Here is a 24039-nt window from a genome sequence, read left to right on the forward strand (position 1 = left end):
CGGCAGTCACAGTGGTTTTCAGGGTGGCAACCATTTGCAGCCTTCGTGCTCTTTTGTGACGGTTAGATGGTTACATAATAATCTAACTTTTAAAGAGGAAAGGAAAATAAGTCCTGAACATCCTCCCCAGGTAAAGTTTTCGGTTCGTAGATAATACTGTATGTCATCGTTACCTTTGTGGCAATCTCAAAAGAATTTTTCTTAAATTGTAGGTTATTTCTCTGATAGAAAGTAATTCTGTGGTGATTATACACGGTGCCACGGGTAGTGGCAAAAGCACTCAGCTGCCACAGTATATCCTGGACCATTACGTTCAGCGCTCTGCCTACTGCAACATTGTGGTCACCCAGCCCCGGAAGATAGGGGCCACCAGCATCGCCAGGTGGATCAGCAAAGAGCGCGCCTGGACGCTCGGTGGTCTGGTGGGCTATCAGGTGAGGCCGGGAGCAAGCCACCTCTTTCCTCATGAGTGTGTTATTCTGTAGAAGTCGACGGTTTCTGCTGGAAATTGAAATGAAACCAGTTGCTTACAGGGCAGACCTGTGGTGTAATGTAAAAAACAGTGAAACTTGGGGCACCGGGGTGGCTCAGTCAGTTGAGCAGCTGACTCTTGATTTTGACTCTGGTCGTGATCCTGGGGTTGTGGGATTGAGCCCGGGTTGGGCTCTGCTCTCTATCTCTCTCCCTCTGCTCCGCTTTCTCTCTCTCTCCAACCCTCTGCCCCTCTCCCCTGCTCCCAATGCGTTCTCTCTAAAAATAAATAAATAAATAAATAAAATAATAATGTTTAAAAAGCAATGAAACAGAATTTTTTGATTAGAACTTCCATTTCTTTCTTGGTTGAATACGAAAGGAGCCAGAATTCTGAGACTCACGGTTTTTGTGATTTTATCTTTGTACGTAGATGTCTTCATACACCACGGTCTTAACATAAAAATGGTACAGGCAGTATGACTAGATAAGCCACATTGCCCCCACCCCCTGAAAAAGAGAAGGAAAAAAATCATCTTGAGAATGATGGTTTTTTTTTTCTTTAATGTTTATTTTGAGAGAGAGAGAGAGAGAGGGAGACAAACTCCCAAACAGGCTCTGCACTGTCAGGACAGAGCCCAGTGTGGGGCTCGAACTCACGAACCGTGGATCGTGATCAGAGCCAAAATCAAGAGTCAGACGCTGAACTGGCTGAGTTACCCAGGTGCCTGAGAATGACAGTTTTAACTTAGAGCCTCTAGTTTTTATTCCCTTTCTTACTTACCTCCAATATGGAGGTCCAGTGTGGACATAGCCTTCTTGGTAGTTAAATGTGAACCATTGAAACCTGAAAGTTTTCTCCTTTTTCTTTTCCTTCTCTGCTTTTAGGTAGGGTTAGAGAAGATAGCAACAGAAGACACCAAGTTAATTTATATGACAACGGGAGTCCTGCTTCAGAAAATAGTCAGTACTAAGAGTTTGGTGGAGTTCACCCACATCTTCATCGATGAGGTGCGCACTTCTTGAACACAGCTCTGCCCTTACGCTCGTGTTCTTATTTTGTAAGAGAACAGACAATGTGCAAATTATTGTAAACGTTCCCTCCTTGTAAAGTGTCGTGCCGTTGGTCTGTATCTGCTGTTTTCTATTGCTAGATGTTGATTTTGGTTTTTTGTTGGCGCTTAGCTCTAAAACACAGGTGTGGAGGTTGAGGACTGTGACCAGGTTCCTTGATTAGAGCGGGGTTGGCAAACTCCAGCCCTCGGGCCAAATTTGGCACCTGCCTTCGTACATAAAGTTTTATGGGAACACAGTTTGGCTTGTTTGCTGGTGCTAAAGAGAGGCATGGCTGCAGCAGCCGGGCGTCCTCACTACCTGCCTTTTGCAGTAAAAGTCTGCCGAGCCCTGGTTTAGAGTGTTAGTCACATCAGACACTCAGAAGAACTTTCATGGTATGCAGGTATTTTCCATCTAGTAAAATGAGGACAGTTGTGCTTTTTTTAAGAAAATAAAGTACACGTGAGATACTGATATAGTCTCCTTTCTCAAGAAGCTCTAGTAAAGAGTCTTTGTGCCAGTCTTAGCTTTCTGGATTTTTCTCAGGATGGAATATTTGATTGATTTTGTTTACATTTTAAACGAGTTTTTTTGTGGTGGGAGGATGTTGTGTTGAGTTTTCTTTCCCAGGAGTTTTGGAAATGCCTGACCCCGCAGTCTTGACTTTTAAAGCCCGTCAGTAATTACGCCTTTCTGGAGGCATGAAAAACATCGGCAAAGAGCTAGATTTGTGGAAGGTTGGAGATGGGGCTAGAGACAGAGGCTGACGTGAAACTGCCCGGGCGGCTGTGGAAGGTCAGCGTTCCACTCTGTTGAAATGCGTGTGATGGTCAACAGCACTCAGACCTACTGGAGGAGGGGCCGAGCAGGTGCATTTGCTAGCGTGTGCGCAGCTAAACGTGGTTTTACATTACCAGGAGATGTTTGGGAGAGTGGAAGGTAGGAAGACGATCTCTTGTCCTTTGCAAAATAGCGTGACGTACAGTCTGGCTCAGGGTTTTTCTTCATGATGGTTATTTTTGAGTGTCTTTAGATTAGATAGAGATGAAATGCCATTTCACGGGCAGTGTATCCAAAGGTGCCATTACCCAGTACGTAATACTTCCCGGAGCCTTAATACTACAGGCTGGCGACAGCAAACGGCCTTGTGGCGTTCGCCCTGGGCAGTTCACTCGAGAGCTCTGCTGCCGGTGCCCCCATTTATTTTCTGTGTGTCCGCTATCTTTCTGACCGTTGACTGGGCTTGTACGCACGTCCCTGAGTGGTGAGGACACACCTGTCCTCCCGCGTTACTGACTTCGTTCCTTCCCGGAGCAAGGGCCTGTCCCGCAGGGGAGCCATGGCTAGCGGAGGCTGTCTTGTCACCCTGCCACCACAGCTTCTGGCTCTGCACCTGTGTCCCCTGCACCTAGTAGGCATGCTGATAATTACCTGCCTCAGCGAAGAATGGATTGGATATGCTTGAAATTTTAGGTTTATAAGCAATATTGTTCCTAAATGGTGGGATGATTTGAATTTCAAAGGCAATCTAAGAGCAAAGGTTGAAGACGGCCAGGCTGTTGAAAACGGGATGATAATGTTTTTAACTTGTCAGCTCTTGAAAAAGAATAAAGTGGCTTCAGGTAACCATTCCTTCAATAAGCATTTTCCCAGTACCGGCCTCATCGGGCGGAGATTATCAACACATGACTGGTGGTGTCTCCCTTCAGCCACTCCCCCGGGGAGACAGATCCCTGCTGAGGTGTGTGTTGGCCGGTGGCAGGGAGAGGACTGTGGGGTCCTCGGGGCAGGAGAGGGAGGCCGGACGGCCCGAGAACCTGGGGAGAAGCCGGGTCTAGAAAGTCAGGGTGTGGTGGCCGCAGGGAACTGAACGCTGAGAAGTCACCTGGGGGCTCTTGGCTGATGAGAGCCTTTATTTTTCTTTCTCGAGTAGGAGACGGGATGTTTGTGCTGAGGTGTTCAGGAGTCTGGTGATAGGATGAAATAAGGATTACATTTACAATGGTGTCCCTGGGATGTCCAGCCATTCATGTGAACGTTAAATACTTTTCAGGTGCTGTTTTTCTTTTCTTTTCCCTGTCCCGCTCCCCCACGGCTCCCCTTCGGTGGGGAGTGAGGAAGGAGCGGGACCAGGGGCAGATGTGGCTGTGGAATAATGACTGGGCCTGGACACCAAGGGGAAGAGCGCTCCCGCCTTTGGACTCGGCGGCCAGTCTCTCCACTTTGGCGGCAAAATGTCCCAGAATCGAATCTTATTGTCCCCTTGTGCGTTGAGTTACCCCGGCTGAGTGACAGTTCTTGTAGAAAAGCAGCCCCACGTGACCCAAACGTTTGCCGTTGGCTGGCCTGGGGCCGGCAGAGCAGGGGAGGTTGAGGGAGCTGTGGGTCCGTGGGGGCCCTGCCTGCCTCGCCGGGGGCGGGGGGGGGGGGAAGGGAGAGGAGGGTGGGGACGGGGCTGCTTTCCCTGGGCTGCAGCTCCCACGCCAGCTCCCCAGGGTGACCCCGAGCGCCCGCAGCTCCCCCTGGTGCCCTCGGCTCCTAGCCTCCATCTGCTTGCCCGTTTGTGGCTGACCTGACCGTGCCACAGCCAACCCGGCCCACCCTCGGTCACCACGGTTCTGCGTCTCACGGAGCGGGCACGCTGGCCTCCGCCTCTGCCCTGTGCTCACTTGCCAGCCTGGGTGCAGCTGGAGACTGAGGGGAGCGTGTGGTTGGCAGGGGAAAGCAGAGGAGGTGGGTCCGGTGGCTGTCTGTGCCGGGGACGGGTGGGGATGGTTCCGCTGGACTCCGTGACCCCAGGGGGCACCACTGGCATTGCACGCGCGGGACCAGAGATGCTAAGTTCTCTGCCCAGATGCCCCAGAGAGAAGGCCCCAGAGAGAAGCACCGAGGGGGAGGAGACCCACCCGGGCCTCTTCTGTGCCCTCTCGTTCGTGGGCCAGGCGGCCCGGCTTCCTCTTAGCCGGGAGCGCCGTCGGTCCGTCCAGAGGAAGCGCGTTTAGCAGAGCCAGCTGCCCTGCCCCCCGCCTCCCAGCGACCGTCAGAGCCGCTTCCGCCTCTGCAGCGCGGTCATGTGCGTTGCTGGCTGCCACGTGGGGCACCCCACTTTTCTATTTTGCAGGTACACGAACGGACTGAAGAAATGGATTTCCTGCTGTTGGTAGTCCGCAAACTTCTGAGAACAAATTCGCGTTTTGTGAAGGTAAATCTGATTTCCTGAGTAACAGGAATATTCAGGGTTAAGGTTTATGATTTGGATTTGTGTCTCTTCGTTTTTTCAGAAACCATTGAAAGCAGTGACTCTTGACATTTGTTGTCGTGTGTCCTCCTCCACATCTGGCCAGGAAGCTGGCTGCAGGGCATTCCCTCAGGATGGGAGTGTGGAATCTTTTTTTTTTTTTTTTTTTTTGGATTATTATGTTGCATTAGATTTGGAAATTTTCTCCAGGCAGAAAGTGATGTGATGGTTGTTGACTCTAATGAAATACTGAGTGTTGGATCACTGCTTTTGGTTGAATAGTTACCACAGTTTGGAGGTATGTGACTACATCTGCAGTCTTTGTTCTAAAAACGACACCAGAAGAGGAATTGAGGGTTTTTTTAATTAAAATTTTTTTATACAGTATATTTATTTTGGAGACAGAGAGCATGAGTCAGGGAGGAGCATAGAGAGAGGGAGAGAATCCCAAGCAGGCTCCAGGCTGTCAGTGCCCAGCCCGGTGCGGAGCTCGAACCCGCGGACCGTGAGAGTGTGACCTGAGCCAAAGTCAGACGCTTGACTGAGCCACCCAGGCGCCCTGAGGACAGTTCTGTGCGCTGCTGTTTTAAAGACTTAGGTTTTGAGTTGACTGAAAGTCCGTGGGGATGGTGATCGCTGTTTGCATCACGTGAGCTAAAAGGAGGAGGGCGTGAACTCGACTGAACTAGCGGAGGGTTGTGATAATTACGTGTTCCCCATGTAGGCCACCCCGTGTGTGGGGAGCAGCTTCCGAAGGGTGGCCGCGGCTGGAGTGTGGCCTCGTGGAAAGGGCTGTGACGGGCTTTGCTGCTGTTGGAAAGCAGTTGTCTGCCAGACTTCCGTCTGTTCATCTGCTTAGGGAAGCATCTCTTGGGACTCCGCTCCCAGGATGAGACCCGTCTGCCGCAGAAGGCTCACCTGGCGGGCGCCAGACAGATGGAATCTGAAAATTGTAATTGTGTCACTGCTTGACACGATTGTAGCACGAATGCAGGAATTTGGCTGTTCTATTCCTTTTTTGGAATCTTAAAGATGACATTAAAGATTGTTCAACAATTTGGGACCTTTTGGTTGTCATTTTAAGACCTCATTTTGGGGCGCCTGGGTGGCTTAGTCGGTTGAGTGTCTGACTTTGACTCAGGTCACATGATACCATTGAAATGATGGAAACTGAAGACAAATTGGAAACTTCATAGTCTAACATATCAGCATAAATTTCTGTAACATGCAAATTACTTAGTCATTAGGAATTATTATTTTTTTTAAGACTTTGTTTTTAGGGGCACCTGGGTGGATCAGTCGGTTAAGCATCCAACTCTTAGTCTCAGCTCAGGTCTTGATCTCAGGTCTTGATGGTGCATTTAAGCCCCCACACTGGACCCTGCGCTGGGTGCGAAGCTTACTTAAAAAAAGTCTACCACATTGCTGAAAATGGTGGGCAGGAATTTGGTTCCCATTATAAAAATGGTAGGAAACCATTGGTTGGTTTCAGTATTTTCTTCATTTGTTAAACCTATGAAACAGAATATTTTCTGGGCCAAGAAATGAGAAATCAAGTTATAGATGGCATTATACTGAGTTTTTTGAAATGCTCAAAAATTCTCTTTTTAGTACTTTTTAAAAAGAGAGTTGCTGTCAGAGACTTAGATTCGGGAGCGTGGGAAGATGGGCCTGAAGGTCTCCCCTTCCTCTGCCGCACAGACCCTTAGAGGTTCCTGGCTCTGGGCCGTCCCCACACCTGCTGGCCCCGCTGTCACTGTTGGCTGATCACACTCAGGTCAGTCCCACGCTGGTGTCTTGAGCAGGCTGCCGAGTTGTCTGTCTGGAGGAGAGGCTGGTGGCAGTGAGGAGTCTCGATGGCCTTGAGCAGTCCGGTCTAGCCTCATGTCCGCATGCCGCCTCAACCGAACAGAGGCCCCGCACGCCATCAGCCTCACTGTCCCTCGGAAGACAGTTTAGAGAGCATCTGCCGGGACCGAGTATGCCCCGTGGGGGCCACTCTTACACCCACATGGCTTCTCAGAGGCTTCCTTCCAACCTGAAGCAACTCATGTTAAATGAGTTCTGGTTAATATGCTTTCTACCATTTGGATCTAACATCTTAGGGGAAAATACACGTATTTTGTTTACACAGTAACGCATTGGGTCATCGGCAGCCGGCCGAGAGTTGGGTTTACCCCCGGTGAGCGTCTCAGAGACTGGCGGATGGCGCGTGTCCTTCGTGGCACTGCTGCCTTGTCCGCTGCACATCTGGGGTGCTGTGGGTGCTGCTCCTGGCTTTCACACAGAGTTTCCCACGGAGGACATCCTGTATTTGCTTCCTGGCACAACTGACCACTTGTGGTGGGTCCCCAAGCCTCTGTGTCCTGCTTCGGCCTAGGCTGGTTTCTCTCCGCTGTGGCCCTGGGACCGACTGCTCCAGATTCGTGGCTTAGAGCCGGGTTTTCTGGCTCCGCATCTGCCTCTTTGCTGTTCTGCTCCCTGGCGTTTCTGTAAGACCTCATCTAGTAACTTGCTCGTTTTTACTTTTGTTTTATGATGCAAAGGTTCCTTTTAGATAAGTGGTCATAGGTTAGCTTTACTGTAGTCTCTCACTTGATAAAATAATTTAGGAGAAGTAGTGAAAGTTGGTTGTCTCTGAGCATTCGTTCAACTGTAATAATTTGTACTCCGTTAAAGATTAAGTCAACGTATCATACTGAAGTTTTGAAAATTACTAAAGCAGAAGACAAGCTTGGTAATTTAACAACATCACACTTAGTTGTTGTTGTTGCTCTTGTTTGTTCTAATGGTTTCTCTTCTGCAGCTAATCCTCATGTCGGCCACCATCAGTTGCAAAGAGTTTGCAGATTATTTTGCTGTTCCTGTCCAGAACAAGATGAACCCTGCGTATGTTTTTGAAGTGGAAGGAAAGCCCCATTCGGTCGAAGAGTATTATCTTGATGATTTGGGGCACACGCATCACAGCAGGGTATGTTGGAAGGCATTGTTTCTTTCATAGCGAATGTGCCTTCGTGTCAGAGTAAGCCCGCACCGGTCAGCTGCAATTGTAAGACTGTACGAAATCCAAGCTGGGAGATGGTGCGGGCCGGGGCTGGAGAAGGACGGGTCGGGAGAGCCCCGAGTTTGTTGCTGTGAACTGTGGGCGTTGAAACACATTGTACGCTCCTGTGAAAGTTGTTGGATTGGTTTTACACTTTGTTGGTGAAAAGTAAAATGTCAGATTTTGGTCAGCCATAAAATTGTAGATTCAGTTGAGAGTGGGAGGTAGTTTTATTTCAAATTTTACTTTGATTAAACTGCTTCTTATAATACAGATTGTGGTGCTCTCAATTGAAGGAGGAGTGTACTGATGGTGAAGGACCGGGATAATACATCCTTACGAAAAGTTGCAGTTGATTTGACATTATTTTCACGTGGGTAATACATTTACAGGATTCAAAAATCAAAAAGAGGTTTATGAGCAGGTATAAACTCTCTCCTTCCCCCTCCTGTCCTCTGCTCAGCTCCCCTGCCAAGGAGAGGAAACCACTGCCACTAATTTCTTAGGAATCGTGCTGTAACTCTGAATGTCTATATGAGCAGATACAAATGTGCGGTTTCTCCCTTTACAGAAACAGCAGTGCCCTCGGTGCACCTCGCCTTCTCGTTCTGCTTTTCATGTCCTTTCCCAACTCACAGCTTATTCATTCTCTTTTCAGAGCTACCTTCTGTTCTCTCATGTCCGTATCTCACTAATCTCCAGTATTTCTGGCCTTCTTCTTTTTTAAGTTTCTTTATGTATTTGAGTGGGGGAGGGGCAGAGAGGGAATCCCAAATGGGCCCTGCACTGTCGGCACCGAGCCCAACGTGGGGCTCCACCCCATGAACCGTTAGAGTGTGACCTGAGCTGAAACCAAGAGTTGGAGGCCTAAACCGGCTGATCCCCCCCCGGGTGCCCCTGGTCTGTTCTGGTTGAAAGCAGTGCTGCGGGAGGAGACTGTGCGCTCCCGACGGTGTGTTCAGAGGCTGGGCTCTCTCTGCCTTGTTACTGTTGACATTTGGGGCCGGTTCTTTGTGGTGGGGGCCGCCCTGTGCACTCACTGTAGGATGTTTAACAGCGTTTCTGGCCTTGATCCGCTGGCTGCAAGTGGGGCCCCCACTGTGACCACCAGCAGTGTTTCCAGACAGTCCGTGGGTGGTCGGCTGCCCCATTGAAGACCCCTGTGTAGGTTATGCTTTGTAGAAGACAGCGTCTGCTGGTGGAATTGCCGGGTCAGAGGGTGTGTGCACTTGTGATTTTGATGGACGGTGCCAGACTGCTCTGTGTAGGAGTTGGACTCTTACCGCAAACATTTGTGATGTGGAAGTAGACTATAGCCTCGACGATGGTGAGTCAGCCGACTGGGTTCCACCTAAGGTAAGAAGACACATTTTGTCAAATCTGTTACAGTGGAGGGAGGCCAGCGATGGCCACTAAAATGTGGCACGTCTTTTTTTCCAACTTTGTAGATGACAATATTTCAAAAAAACAGGAAAGTTATAAGAATTTTATAGTAAACACCTGTCTGTCACCTGGATTCTAAAGTTCACGTTTATAAAAAAACTGTCAGAACCAAGAAACTAACTGATATATTATTAGAACTAAAGTTGTATTTATTTGGATTTCACTGGTTTTTCCCTAATTTCCTTTCTCTGTCTCAGGGTCCCACATTGCTTTGAGTCGTCATGTCTCTGTAGGCTTCTCTGGGCTGTGACAGTTTCTCAGACGTCTCTTATTTTTGATGACCTTGACGGTTTGTAGGAGTACTGGTCAGGTATTTGTAGGATTCCCCACTGTTAGAATTTTTCTGGTGTTTTTCTCATGAGTAGACTTGGGGCTATGGATCTTGGGGAGGCAGACCACTGGGGTGAAGTGCTGTATTGTCACGGGGGGGACCGCCAGCGTGGCCTCTCACTGGTGATGTTGGCCAAGGAAGTTTTTAAAAAAATTTTTTTATTTGTTTTTGAAAGAGAGACAGTGTGAGCAAGGGAGGGGCAGAGAGAGAGAAACACAGAATCTGAAGCAGGCTCCAGGCCCCACGCTGTCAGCACAGAGCCCCACACGGGGCTTGAACCCACCAAACTGTGAAATCGCAACCTGAGCCAAAGTCAGATGCTCGACCGACTGAGCCACCCAGGCGGCCCTCCTGGCCAAGGAAGTTTTAGCTGAACTTCTGCCCTACAGTGTTACTGTCCCTTCCTTTTTCTTTTGTGTATTTGTATATGTTTACCTGTTTCTTTGCTCATTGCCTGTTTCCCTCCCCCCCCCCCCCGTGAGATGTAAGCAGCATAAGAGAGACACGTCTGTCTTTTGCTGTTTGGACACAAGTCACTAATTGCAGCCCGTATTCAAGGTGGAGGGGAGAGGGCACTTCGTCACATTTAAAAATTTTGTACTTTCTGGCCCATTTTGGAATGTGAAAGTACCGATGGTGTTACAAGTCTTTCCAGCTGGCCGTTGTGTGTTGGAATCACGTCGATGATTGCTCGTGGGTGCACTGTGGAGTTGGGTCAGGCCTGGGCACCTGCCCTCTGCTCCCGTGCGGGCGGGGCAGCCTGGACTCCTCTCCAGCCAGGGGCTCGTGTTCTCCAGGCTGGGGAGAACCCGGTTTTGGCATTTGCATACCCAGTATCCTGTTCTTGGTACTTAATAGGTACTCAGGAAATATTTCGGTGAATGAATATATTAACATTAAGCCTTATAAAAGCGGTATTTTGTAGAGATTCTGCTGTATAGTTATTGGAGTCAGAGGGGTTTTAAAAATTCCAGTTTTGTTGTTGTCACTACTCCCTGGGCACACCATCTAATGTTACAGGGGACAAGCAGCGTTCCTTCTGCGACACCAGCCTTTCTCCCTTTCTGCCTTCTTAGGGACCTTTTCTGATTGACTGTTGCCCCCTCCTTGCTTTTTTTTTTTTTCTTTTGTAATGTTTACTTTTGAGAGAGAGAGAAAGACAGAGCGTGGGTCGGGGAGGGGCAGAGAGAGAGGGGGGCCCAGAATCCGAAGCAGGCTCCAGGCTCCGAGCTGTCAGCACAGAGTCTGACGTGGGGCTCGAACCCCCAGACCGCGAGATCGTGACCTGAGCCAAGGTTGGCTGCTCAACCAACTGAGCCCCCCCGGCGCCCCAACACCCTCCTCGTGTTACCTTTCCTAGTGCCTTCTCCACTGCCCCTTACCTGTCCCCATTTCATCAGAACCGAGTCTCTCTCATCTTAAAAAGCACCCTCACGAGGTCCCATGTTTCTCTCCGTGGTCTGGCTCCCACTGCCCCTGTTCTGAGATGGCATTTGTCAGGATCACTAGCGACTTCCTTAAGTTGAGGGTCCTCTGCCCTAAACTTACCATGACCTCCCTGTAATATTTGACACCTTTGGCCAGTTTGGTTTTCTTGAAAGTCACCCTTCCCTTGAGGCCAGTGTTGCCCTTGTGGTCTTTCTGTTGCCAGCCCTGGCTGTTCTTTTCAACGTCCTCTGAAGAGTTCTTTTCACTACTTACTTTCAACTTTTTTGTTTTCACCCTCCCCTTAGAAATGAGACAGGAGGGAGCGCCCACGATGTCTAGCTTTAGTCCGGAAGCAGAGCTGAAGGAGAGCGTGGCCCCGCCCACCACTCCCCACGCCTTCCCGCCCTGGACAGGGCTTTTATAATCCTGTTCACAGTTGGGCAGTAACCCACTTCAAGGGGATCACGGGGACGGTGAGACAGGTTGAGGTCCCCATTCTGCTCCCCGATGGTGCCTGGCCGTCTCGGCATCGTTCGTTTCCTGCCGTCTGCAGCGCCCGTTCTGGCACGTCTCTCGCCCTCCTCCTGGGACCAGCTGGCCGGCCTCGGCACCGCCGGCTCGTGGTGACGGCAGACGCGCAGGGCTCCAGCCTCTCCGCGTGGGGCAGAAACACGAGCTTCAGCCTCCTTCTGTTGACGGCGTCACGGTCGTTAGTTCGGCGGAGGAGTGAGTCTCTCCGTTTCCGCCTGCGTGGATTCGTTCCCTCCACGTTTCTGCCCCTTCCCCTGCTTTATCTTTTGTCGGAGCGCATCGACTGAGCGAGTGGGCCGTTTGCTCTGAGGGCACTGTGCCGTCTGGAGGAGCAGAGACCTCGTCTGTCGTCTGTTGTTTGCCCCTGACTCTCACACGTGGTGGGGGCGAGGGCAGCCGTGGATCAGCGGGCCCGTGACCCACCTCACTGTTCCCGTCGTTACCCGTGTGACGCCTGCTGGGAGAAAGCGGGGCTGTATCTGGTGTCTTGTATTGTATTTAAATGATAGTCTTTGGGTTTGGATTCTAGAACACAGTGAAGTTACTCCTGAATTGGTGACGTACCTTTTCCGTGGCTTACTGGTTTGTAGAAAAACCGTTCTGATGGGTGTGAATGCCACTGCTGGGGTTTGTGAAAACTATGCTTTCTTTCTATTTCTGTTTTGTATGTTGCTGTTACGGTTATCGTTTGGATAAAGTAGAAAGTCGTTCCAGGTAAAGATAGAATGCTCCTTCACAGTTATTGATGAAATAAAAGCCGGTTTGTTATTCTTACATTAGTAGGATCGTACTAATAACGAAAAATGGTTTCTTACCAGCTGACTTAATTTACTCTAAAAACGGGGGGAAAAGTTTGCATCTGTGGCTAACTACTTATCACTAGTAGACTTCTGATGTGTTTTCCACAAAGTTGAATGCAGTGCTTTGAGCATAGTACTTGATAAGTAAGGTTATTAAATACCCCACAAAAGCTTTCTTACTCTTGGTGCAAAAAAACCCCCGATATGGCTATGAAAGAGATTTTCTGGAAATCATGCCATAACTGTTGTGCCGGATGTTGTAGAGAGACTCTTCCACGGTGGTGGCCTTGGTTCCATGAAGCCGTCAGCTCAGACCAGTGATGCCAACCTCACCGGGGGGGGGGGGGGTGGGGGGGGGTGGGGGGTGGCTGCTGCGGTTGACCTCCCGCATTCTGCGGAGGTGTCTGGAGGGCAGTTTTAAATGAGCTGGGCTCATTAGTTTTGTTTTAGTATGCGATTAAAAGTAGTCTAGCGACCCGTGCCCTGGCACACAGGTGACTTCGGTATATTCTTCCTGTAAGTTGGCAGATGTAACGGGGTGTTAGCCTTCCCCGGTCCTTGTGACGGTGGTGGCGGTGATGTCTCAGGACTTGTTGAGACGGGCGCCTGACGGGAGGGGCGCCGGCGCTGGGTTCTGTACGCATCTGGAGCTGCTCGCTCTGTCTTCAGACTAGGTTTCCCGACAGACGTCCCACCTCTGTGTGTCTGCACTCTGAGCCCATCTGCGCCCCAGTGACAGGGACAGGGGGTGAACTCGTCCGTACCGTGTCCGTTGGGGCCTGGCGCTCGGCAAGCGTTCGTGCATTGGCTGCTGACAGTACTCTTTTTATTGGGGTGTTAAAGTGACGCACTAAAGACAGTCACCTGTCTGAACCCAGAACCCCTTGTAATCCTGTTCTGATCTTCCGGCCTTTCCTTTTCCTGTGTTTAGCTTTCTCCTCACATCCTGGAGGAGCCGGTGATTACTAAGGACATATACGAAGTCGCTGTCTCCCTGATCCAGATGTTCGACCACCTGGATGTGAAGGAGAGTGGGTAAGAGACGCTCCGCTTGGCAGCGTGCTTCACGTGCGAGTTCAAACGGTTCGCTGTTTGTTTAGAAACCGTTTAGTGTTTTTATGATGTTAACATGTAACTGTAGATACCTTCTCCAGTAGTCACTGTATATTTTAAAATAAAGTCGGTACATTGGCCATTTTGTTTTTTTACTGGAAATTTCCACTTTAAAGTAGTAAGACCAAGTACAGTTTTAAGACTTGACAGTTTTAGAAGCCGGCAGTCACAGCCTAAAGAGAGCATGGTTTCCAGACATGCTGAGTCCTGTCAGTCCTAGTCTGAGGCAGGTGGAGAGGACCGCGCTAGGAGAAGGTGTCGGGCGCATTTCCTTGCCTTGGTTTCTGTTTGTTAAGAAGATACGGGGGGCGCCCCGGGCTCAGTCGGTTGAGCGTCCGACTTCGGCTCAGGTCATATCTCACAGCTTGCGAGTTCGAGCTCCGCGTCGGGCTCTGTGCTGACAGCTCGGAGCCTGGAACCTGCTTCGGATTCTGTGTCCTCCCTCTCTCTCTGCCCCTCCCCAGCTCATGCGTGTTCTCTCTCTCTCTCTCTCTCTCTCTCTCTCTCTCAAAAATAAATAAACATTAAAAAAAAAGAGGAAGATCCGCTCCCCACCCTAAGGCTCCTTGGTCACCCGTTTGCTCACGTGTTTAGCTGGACCTTTGAAGCGGAACCTGTTTTCCCTTAAGAGCAACTTCAGGTTATCAGGGGTGGTTGGAGTCTGTGATATAAAAAATACTGTATTATGTTCTGAACCCTCCCTGTGTTCATTTCCTGTGGCTCGTAAATGCAGTTTCTGTGTGAGAATGACAGACCCGGACGATGTAGAGTCCGCCTGCTCGCGGCAACCGGAACGTGACTGCGGGCCACCTGTCCTTCCAGGCCCGACGCGCACGTCCATGCCTCCCTCCTTTTACTGTCACTTGCGAAGTGCAGGCATCCGTGACACGTAAAGTCACTCGTCTTGCGGTCCCCCTGAACACTACCTGAGAATGAGCGGGCCGTCATCCCGTCCCGTCCCGTCCCCCACAACCTGCATGCAGTTGTGTTACTTCAGCGGTTTCTGAGCTCCTTCAAGTTTTGGTCTTTCTTTCTTTCTTACCTATTTTAAAATATTTCTTTCTGGCTTTGATTTTTTTTTTCTTTTTTTAATTAGAGACAGAGTGCACAGGCAGGGGAGGGGGCAGAGGGAGCGAGGGAGAGAATCTTAAGCAGGCTCCCTGCTCCGCACAGAGCCTGACGCAGGGCTCGATCCGTGACCCGTCATGACCTGAGTCAAAATCAAGTCGGACACTTAACCGACTGAGCCAGCCAGGTGCCCTTATGGATTTTGTTTTCTTATAAATAGACTTTATTTTTAGAGCAGTTTTAGGTTCACGGCAACGTTGAGGAGTAAGTACAGTTCCCACGTGCCCGACGTAGTCACAGTGCCCCCTACCGTCAGCGTCTTGCACTGGAGCAGTACCTTGTTGTTGACACATCATCGTCGCCCCCCAAGTCTGCAGTGCAGGCTTCACTGATGGTGTGCATTTGATGGGTTTCGGCAGGCGTGTGATGGTGTGTATCCAGCATGGTAGTATCCCGCCCCCAGATCCTGTCTGTCCTGCCTCTTCCTCCCTCCCCTATAACCATGGCAACCACGGATCTTTTTACTGTCTCCCTGGTGTTGCCTTTTCCAGAATGTCTTGTGGTTGGGATCATACATACGCAGCTCTCTCAGATTGGCTCCTTCACTTAGCGGCAAGCATTTAAGTTTCCTCATGTCTTTTCCTGGCCCGTAGCTCATTTCTTCGTAGCGCCGAACAGCATTCCCCTGTCTGGACGGCCCGCAGTGTGTTTACGCGTTCACCTGCTGAAGGACGTCTTGGTGGCTTCCGAGTTCGGGCAGTGATGAAGGAAGCTGCTGTAAACATGTATGTGCAGGTGTTGGCGTGGACGTAAGTTTTCGGCTCCTCGGGGTGAGCACGAAGGAGCAGGATCGCTGGATCGGTTTTGTAAGAGACCACCCAAGTGCCTTCCAGGGTGGCTGCGCCATTTCACGTTCCCGGCAGCGATGGATAGGGGGCCCCGTGCCTCCGCGTCCCCACCAGCATCCCACCAGCATCTGGTTGTGTGAGAGTTCTGGGTTTGGCTGCTCCGTGTTTTGGCACGGAGCTCTTGTCAGATGTGAACTGTGCCTTCGGCATTATATCGTGCCCTATTCGGTCTTGCTTAATGCTGTGGGGCCTGAATTCCGCTTTGTCATGTTTCAAGATCGCAGCCCTGCTTTCTTTCTGTCTTGGCCTCTAAAATCTTTGCCCTTCCTTTACTGTCACTCTTTTCTGAACGGCTTATGTTTAGGTATGTCTTTTGCAGGTAGCAGAGTTGGGGGTGGTTTATGAGTCGTTTGAAAAACTTTGGCTTTACTGAGTTCAGCCATCCGTGCTTATTGATACGACCGTGTGTTTAGTCTCACGTGTGTCATACATACTCTGTGGCCTTTTCTTTCGTTTTAAAATTTTTTCTGGGTGGTTAGGAAGGTTTATAATGTCGTCATTGTAGTTACTGTATCTTTAGAGAAGGCCCACAGATTTCTTTTCCATTGTGAAGGCTTCTGACCCTTGTTCCCTGGGGAAAATGCTCATTGACTTCCACCTGTTTGTTAGCTTTGTGGCAAATGGAGCATCCTGTTCACCTCTCTCTGTTCCCCTTCCTTTTCCCCTCATTAAAAAAATTTTTTTAACGTTTATTTTCGAGAGAGAGAAACAGAGTGTGAGTGGGGGGGTGGTGCAGAGAGAGGGGAAGACAGAATCCGAAGGAGGCTCCAGGCTCTGAGCTGTCAGCCCAGAGCCCAATGTGGGGCTTGAACTCACAAACTGTGAGATCATGAACTGAGCCGAAGTCGGTCGCCCAACCTGCTGAGCCACCCAGACGCCCCTCCCCCTCATTTTTAAAATGGCTTTATCAAGATACTATTTACATAACATATGATGCACCCCTTTAAGCTGTACAGTTGAGTAGTTTCTGGAATATTCACACATAGGCGGCACGATTACCACAGCCCATTTTAGAATATCTTCATCACCTTAGAAAGAAACCCTGACCCTTGCACTCTCTTCCTCATCCTTCCCCTTCACCCCTGGTCCTAAGCAACCACTAATCAACTTTTTGTCCCTATAGGTTTCCCTGTTCTTGACTTTCATGTAAGTGGAATCCTGTAGGATGTGATCTTTGGTGGCTGACCTCTTTCACTTATTGTGGGTTTTCACGGCTCGTCCATGTTGTAGTGTGTATTGGGACTTTCTTCCTTTTTATGACTGAGGTCAGTCCTCTGTTGTAGGATACACCACGTTTCATTTATCCACTTGTGTATTGATGGTGACTTAGGTTCTCTTTCTCCTTTTGGCTTTTGTGCAGAATGCTGTTGTGAAAGTTCATGTACAGGTACTTGTGTGGATGTGATGTGTATTTTCATTTTTCTTGGGTATATACCCAGGAGGGGCATTGTCGGCTCATATGGTAACTCTGTGTTTAACCAGTCGAGGACCTGCAGGACTGGTTTCCAGAGCACCTGGATCATTTTACATTCCCACCAGTAGCTCGTGAGGGTCCCCGTTTCTCCACGTCCTTTCCAGTACTGGTTGATGTCTGACCTCTGATTCCAGCCATCCTGGTGTGTGTGATGTAGTATCACGTTGTGGTTTTGACTTCCGTGTTGCTGATGACTGATGATGTTGAACATCTTTTTTAGGAGCTTATTGGCCATTTGGATATCCTCTTTAAAGGCGCGCGTGTGTGTATTTAGAGACATACGTCCTTTGTCTGATTTTAATTGGATTATTTGTTTTTGTTTTTGTTTTTTTACTGATCATAAGGATTCTTTGTATATTCTAGATACCAGCCCTTTACCAGATACATGGTTTGCAAATATTTTCTTGCATCCTGACGGCTGTCTTTTTACTTTCTTGCTGGTGGTTTTGAAGCACAAAAGGTTTTAATTTTGGTAAAGTCTAATTTGTCTAGTTTTTCTTTTGTTGCTCATGCTTTTGGTGTCATAGCTAAGGATCCATTGCCAGGTTCAGGCTCATCAAGATTTACCCCTTGTTTTCTTCTAAGGGTGTTACAGTTTTGGCGTTTCATTTAGGTCTTAGGTCTTTGAATTCAGTTTTGTGTACATGTGAGGTGAGAGTCTAGCTTCATTCTTGGGCTTGTGTGCTAACCACTCGTCCCAGCACTGTTGGTTCAAAGACTCTCCTGTGCCCATTGTGTGTTGGCACCTTCTTGACAATGAGTTGGCCGTAGACGTATGGACGGGTTTATTTCCGGACTCTAAATTCTCTTCCGTTGGTCTCTGTGTCTCTCCTTGGGCTAGTACCACACCACCTTGGTTACCACTGTTTTGAAGTAATTCTGAAATTAGAAGTAGGAGTCTTTCTAACTTCATTCTTACTCAGGATTGTTTTGGCTATTCCAAGTCCCTCGTACTCCTAGGTGAACTTTAGAATCAGCCTGTCCATTTCTACAGGGAAGCCAGGACTCTGAAAAGGATTGGGTTGAGTCTGGAGATCTGGGGAGTGTTACCATCTTAACTATGACCGTAGTCAGTCTTCCAGTACGAGATCTTTTCCTATTTCTTTAGATTCTTAAAAATCATTTTCAACAATGCTTAGTAATTTTCAAAGTATAAGTTTTGCACTTATCTTGTCAAACACATTTCTGTGTTTTACTCCTTTTGATGTTATCGTGAATGAAATTATTTTCTTAATTTCATTTTTTGATCATTGCAGATGTATCAAAATAACAATTGATTTTTGTGTATTGATCTTTTACCCTGCAACTTTGCTGAGGTCATTTATTAGTTCTGGTAGGATTTTTTAAAACTTTTTTTAATGTTTATTTTTGAGAGACAGAGAAAGAGAGAGAGAGAGAGAGAACAAGCAGGGGAGGGGCAGAGAGAGAGAGGGAGACACAGAATCCGAAGCAGGCTCCAGGCTCTGAGCTGCCAGCACAGAGCTTGATGCGGGACTTGAACTAACCAGCTGAGAGATCATGACCTGAGCCTAAGACGGACACTTAACCGACTGAGCCTCCCAGGTGCCCCATTTCTGGTAGGGTTTCTTAGGATTTTCTGTACCCAAGGTCATGTCGTTTATGAACAGAGATAGTTTTATTTCTTCTTTTCCAATCTGGATGCCCTAGCGCCTTCACCACAGTGCCGACCGGAAGTGGAGGAGCAGGTATCCTTGTCTGGTCTGTGATCTCAGGGAACCCTCCCCGTCTTTGACCGTGAAGTATCATGTGTGCTGTGGGCTCCTTGTGGGTGGATGACCTTCATCAGGTTGAGGGAGTAAACTCCTGTTGCTGGTTTGTTGAATGTTTAGATTTTATTTTATTATCTTCTTAAAACTTTTTGTGAAAGAGTGTTAGATTTTGTTTAAATGGTTTATCTGGGTCTGTTGAGGTAATGATGTGAAATTTGTTTTTCTTCTGCTAATATAATGTATTAAATTAATTGATTTTTAGGTATATTTTAAAGATATTTTTATTTTTTTTAATATGAAATTTATTGTGATTGGTTTCCATACAACACCCAGTGCTCCTCCCAACAGGTGCCCTCCTCCATGCCCATCACCCACCCTCCCCTCCCTCCCACCCCCCACCCTCCCATCAACCCTCAGTTTATTCTCAGTTTTTAAGAGTCTCTTATGGTTTGGCTCCCTCCATCTCTAACTTTTTTTTTTTCCTTCCCCTCCCCCGTGGTCTTCTGTTAAGTTTCTCAGGACCCACTAATTTTTAGGTATTAAAGCGACTTTGCATCCCTGGGATAAATCCCACTTGGTCATGGTGCACAGTCCTTTCCGTATGTTGCTGGATTTGGCTTGCTTGTATTTTGTTGAGGACTCTTGGCATCCATAGGTACAAGAGGTCTTGTCTGTAGTTTTCTTGTGATTTTTTTGTCTGGTACTGGCCTCACTAAATAAGTTGGGAAATGTTTTGTTTTTCGCACGTTTGTGAAGAATTGGTATCGATTCTTTGAATGTTTGGTAGAATTCTGCTGTGAAGCCATTGGGTCTGGGCTTTTCTTTACGAGTAATTTTAAACTTCTCAGTTCAGTTTATTGCTTTATTATAAGCATATTCAGATTAAAAGAAAATTTTTTTAATCTCTGTTTTTGAGAGAGCTCTGGGAGACAGAGTGAGAGTTGGGGAGGGGCAGAGAGAGAGGGAGACCCAGAATCCAAAGCAGGCTCCAGGCTCTGAGCCATCAGCACAGAGCCTGACGCGGGGCTCGAACCCATGAACCGTGAGATCATGACCTGAGCTGAAATCCAGCGCTTAACTGACTGAGCCACCCAGGTGCCCTTACATTTTTTCCCCCCTTGGGTGAGTTTTAATAGTTTGTGTCTGCTTAGGAATGTGTCCATCTCCTGTCAAGTATCTACTTTGTTGGTGTACAGTTTTCCATCGTATTCCTCCGTAATCCTCTATTTCTGTAAAGTAATGCCCTTTCTTTCATTTTTTAAAAAAATGTTTACTTATTTTGAGAGAGAGAGCACATGTGTGAACTGGGGAGGGGTAGAAAGAGAGGGAGACAGAATGCTAAGCAGGCTCCACACGGTCAGCACAGAGCCCGATGCAGGGCTTGAACCCATGACCGTGGGATCACAACCGAGCGAAAGTCCAGAGTTGGACGCTCAACCAACTGAGTCACCCAGGCGCCCCTTTCATTTCTCATTCTAGTATTTTGAATCTTCTCTCTTTTTTTCTTGGTCAAAAGCTAAAGATTTGTCCATTTCTGTTTTTTTTTATAAATTTTTTTTTTAAATGTTTATTTTTGAGAGAGAAAGAGAGATAGCATGTGAGCAGGGGAGGGGCAGAGAGAGAGGAAGGCACAGAATCGGAAGCAGGCCCCAGGCTCTGAGCTGTCAGCACAGAGCCTGATGTGGGGCTCGAACTCACGAACTGCAAGATCATGACCTGAGCTGAAGTCAGACGCTTAACTGACTGAGTCACCCAGGGGGCCCCAAGATTTGTCCATTTCATCGATCTTTTCAAAGACCTGGGTTTGAGTTTGTTGATTTTTGTTGTTGTTGTTTTACTTTATCTTACTAGTTTTCACTCTAGTCTTTATTAATTCTTGGAAGAGCTGATCAACAGCAGTCTGGGCTGTGCTGGGACCAGTACCTACAGAGGAGAAGGGGTGTGGAGATTAGCTAATGACTGCAACACAGCGTCTCTGGGCCCCCATTTGTTCCTGACGGTGTCTTACTGCTAAACTGAAGACACCTGATTTGCTTTCCTGTCTCTGGTCTCTCCCTCCTGCTAGAATGTGAGCTCCACAAAGAGCAGGGACCTTGTTTGTCTGTTTTGTTACTGCCCCGTCTGCCTGCACGAGGAGAGCTCGCGGTGTGCAGAGAACCAAAGTTCTGATTTCACACCGAGGAAATATTTTGACAGGAGTGGGAAGGCAAGCTGATGGTTTGAGTGTAAGTTTTACTTGTAGTTATTTTAAAAGTTTTGTATTTTGAGATTCTCGATTACAATAACTAAATTTCAAGGGAAAGTTTGGCAGATGAGTTTTATGGGAATCAAGACTCTTGGGCACCCCCAGTGACTGTGGGACCATGTCCCAGGACCTCTGTGTTTTCTTACATACAAGAAAACATGCTGGATGATCTGTATGAGACTTTCGTGATCAGAAGCCTGGGCTGTCGGGGTTCTAGACCAGCAGTGGCTACTTTTGCCAGATTAACGTTTGTGCACTCACATTTGTAACAGGAGCAAGAGCTCGTCGGGTGCCCAGTTTGTGGCGGAGCGGAGCAGCGTGTTGGTGTTTTTGCCAGGTGAGTGTCATGCTTGTGGCCTGGAATTATAATGCCCTTGATGGAGGCTGTGTTTGTGTCTAGCCCATTTTGTGAAAAATGGTACTTGGCTCTGTGTGTTTAGTCTTTTTAGACCCCAAGAACATGAGCACATGTGGTTTTCAGTTTGATCTCTTATCGTAACCTTTGCAATTGCTAAAATGATGATGAAGAGTTTAATTTTTTTTAAGTTTTTTTTAATTGTGCTTCTACTTTTGTAGGCTTTCTTCCTTTTTTAAAAAAAATTTTTTTTACACTTTATTTTTGAGAGAGAGAGAGACAGAGACAGAGCATAAGCAGGGGAGGCACAGAGAGACAGGGAGACACAGAATCCGAAACAGGCTCCAGGCTCTGAGCTGTCAGCACAGGACCCATGAACAGTGAGACCATGACCTGAGCTGAAGTCAGACACTTAACTGACTGAGCCACCCAGGCGCCCTGATCCTTTTTTTTTTTTTTTAAAGTTAATTTATTTACTTTGAGAGGGAGAGAGCATGAGCAGGGGAGGGACAGAGGGAGAGGGAGAGAGAGAATCTCAAGCAGGCTCTGCCCCATCAGCATAGACTTGTTGGTTTTGACACTTAACCGACTAGCCACCCAGGTGTCCCAAGAGTTTAATTTTTATTTTATTTAATTAACTTATTTTTAAGAGTTTAATTTTTTAAAGCCAGTTTTATCTGCTTCCAAATTTTCAATAAAGTAATCGGCTTTGTTAAATTTGCCATTTCACATATATCGTCGTAAATGTGAGGTGATTGCTGTCATCATACATGCAAAGCTTAATGACGATGTTGCTGCTGTGACACCATGAGAGTCATCAGAAAAGTCCTTGTGTCCCTATCTCAATATTTGGGAAATCGGCCTTGTGAATTACCTGAGAAAGATTAATTTGTGGTAAATTGTACTTTTTCAAAATGATGTTTTTGATTTTTTAAATACAGTGGTATAGTTTGGTGGCACATCGTGACGGTAATTCACGTATTTTTTGTTGTTAAAAGGTAATGATAGCACATGAGTCTTTGTACAAGTAGTTTTGGAGAACAAAAACCCTGAATCAAAGTAGCTTGCTTAATTTTGGGATGCACCATTTGAGTTTGCAGCTTCAGTTATGTTTTGCTTATGTTGCTATGGATTAATTTTGTACCAGGAAACAACCATCGCTGCCAGTGGGGTGGGGTTGCAGTTACCCCAATAAACATTTATCAAAGACTGCTGTGCGTGTGGTGGCGTATGAAGGAGAAGTGTGGCCAAAGCAGAGCCACGGTGTCCTAGCTCAGGAATACCTAAACAGGAGATAAATGCCTTCTAACTGTTAAACATTGTCTGCGGCAAATATTTATGAACGGTATTTTACAGTTTACTTTGTCTTGTGTCTGTTACGTGTTTATGTGAACGCAGGTTGGATAGATGTTTATTTTGTGAATTGATCTTTTGGGAGCCGTTCTGTATTCCTTCTCTAGGACTGCTGTAACAATGCTACGAAGTGTAAGGCTCAAAACAATGGGAATTTATTCTCTCACTGCTCTGGAGGCCAGGAGTTCGAAATCAAGGTGTCAGCAGGGCCTTGCTCCCTCTGGGGCTCCCGGTAGAACCCTCCCTTGCCTCTGCCGGCTTCCAGCAGCCACCGGCCGTCCATCCTTGGCGTTGCTTGGCTTGTGGCTGCGTCCCTCCTATCTCTGCCTCCCGTGTTAACGCGGCGCTCTCTCTGTGTGTCCCTCTCCCTTCCTCTTATGGGGACACCAGCCCTATTGGAGTAAGGTCCCGTCCACTCCAGTCTGACCTCACCTGAGCTCGTTACGTCCGCAGTAATGCCGTTTGCAGACAGAACCATGTTCTCAGGTACTGCGGTTAGGACTTAGCACCTCTTCGGAGGACACAGTTCAGCACATTACAGGGTTGATAGTTCAGGTTGGGACAAGAGCACATGAAAGTTTGATGTATCCATAGACATTTTTTAAACCTAATGAAAAAAATTTAGCCTATCTGTGTGACCAGGACTTTTTGAGTACTATTTTTTGGTTGTAAAATGTTGCGGGTTGACCGTAGAGAGTTTGGAAAAATCAGTGGGAAATAAAAAAGAAATGTAATTATTCGCATGGCCACACTTGCAGGCGGTCACTGTTGTGGGAAGGGAAACACCAGGAGAATGTTTTTTTTTTTCATATTTTTGAGTTATCGGTGGTCAACGTCATTGTACATTTTTATTTGTAATTGAGATGTAATTGGGCAAACAGGATAACAAAGTCAAAATGAATTGGTAGGGCCTTTTTTTGAAAAGGATGTCATCTCATTTAAAGGTTGTTTTTTAAGCAGCAAATACATCTTTTTTCCTCTCTCCACTGTTTTTCGTCTCCAGGTCTGGGTGAAATAAACTACATGCATGAACTTCTCACAAACATGGTTCACAAAAGGTATGTTTCAAATGATGTGGCTCTGTCTTTACTCTTCCGTTATTGTTTCTGCCCTAAAGGAGTCCGATCAGCTCAGTGAACAGTTGCTCGCTTTTGTGTGTCCTCACTTCTGTTCTTTATGGACATGTTATTTCGTTAATCTGTTCCCTAGGTTACAGGTTTATCCACTCCATTCAAGTGTGACTTTGGAAGAACAGAATAACGTGTTTCTAAGTCCAGTTCCTGGGTACAGAAAGGTAGGAAACCGGGAGGGGACTTGCAAGCACTTCGGGCACATTTTCCGCCGAGACTGTGCCGTCGCGGAGCGCGGACACCTCCGCTAGCTGGCCTGACGCGCGCCGCAGCTGGCGGTGACTCACCCGGACGCGGATGCGTACTTGCCAGAGGAGCCGCG

General features: G+C 47.7%; 1 protein-coding gene across 5 annotated transcripts in view; it reads left to right on the top strand.

Moving 5' to 3' along the window:
• TDRD9 (tudor domain containing 9) overlaps positions 1-24039 on the top strand; it is a 117106-nt gene that overhangs the window by 25349 nt on the left and 67718 nt on the right. For 3 of the 5 annotated variants that reach the window (XM_053225016.1, XM_053225018.1, XM_053225017.1), the window contains exons 4-11: positions 213-434; positions 1360-1482; positions 4649-4729; positions 7572-7736; positions 13273-13376; positions 21152-21216; positions 23591-23645; positions 23797-23881. In XM_053225016.1, coding sequence (XP_053080991.1) covers positions 213-434; positions 1360-1482; positions 4649-4729; positions 7572-7736; positions 13273-13376; positions 21152-21216; positions 23591-23645; positions 23797-23881 — 900 coding nt within the window. Of the gene's footprint in view, positions 1-212; positions 435-1359; positions 1483-3561; positions 3581-4648; positions 4730-5099; positions 7109-7571; positions 7737-13272; positions 13377-21151; positions 21217-23590; positions 23646-23796; positions 23882-24039 lie in introns of those variants that run through there. The other 2 variants (XM_053225019.1, XM_053225020.1) reach the window with 2 other exon arrangements.

The sequence above is a fragment of the Acinonyx jubatus genome, chromosome B3 (genome assembly GCF_027475565.1).
Source record: "Acinonyx jubatus isolate Ajub_Pintada_27869175 chromosome B3, VMU_Ajub_asm_v1.0, whole genome shotgun sequence".
Taxonomy (NCBI): Eukaryota; Metazoa; Chordata; class Mammalia; order Carnivora; family Felidae; genus Acinonyx; species Acinonyx jubatus.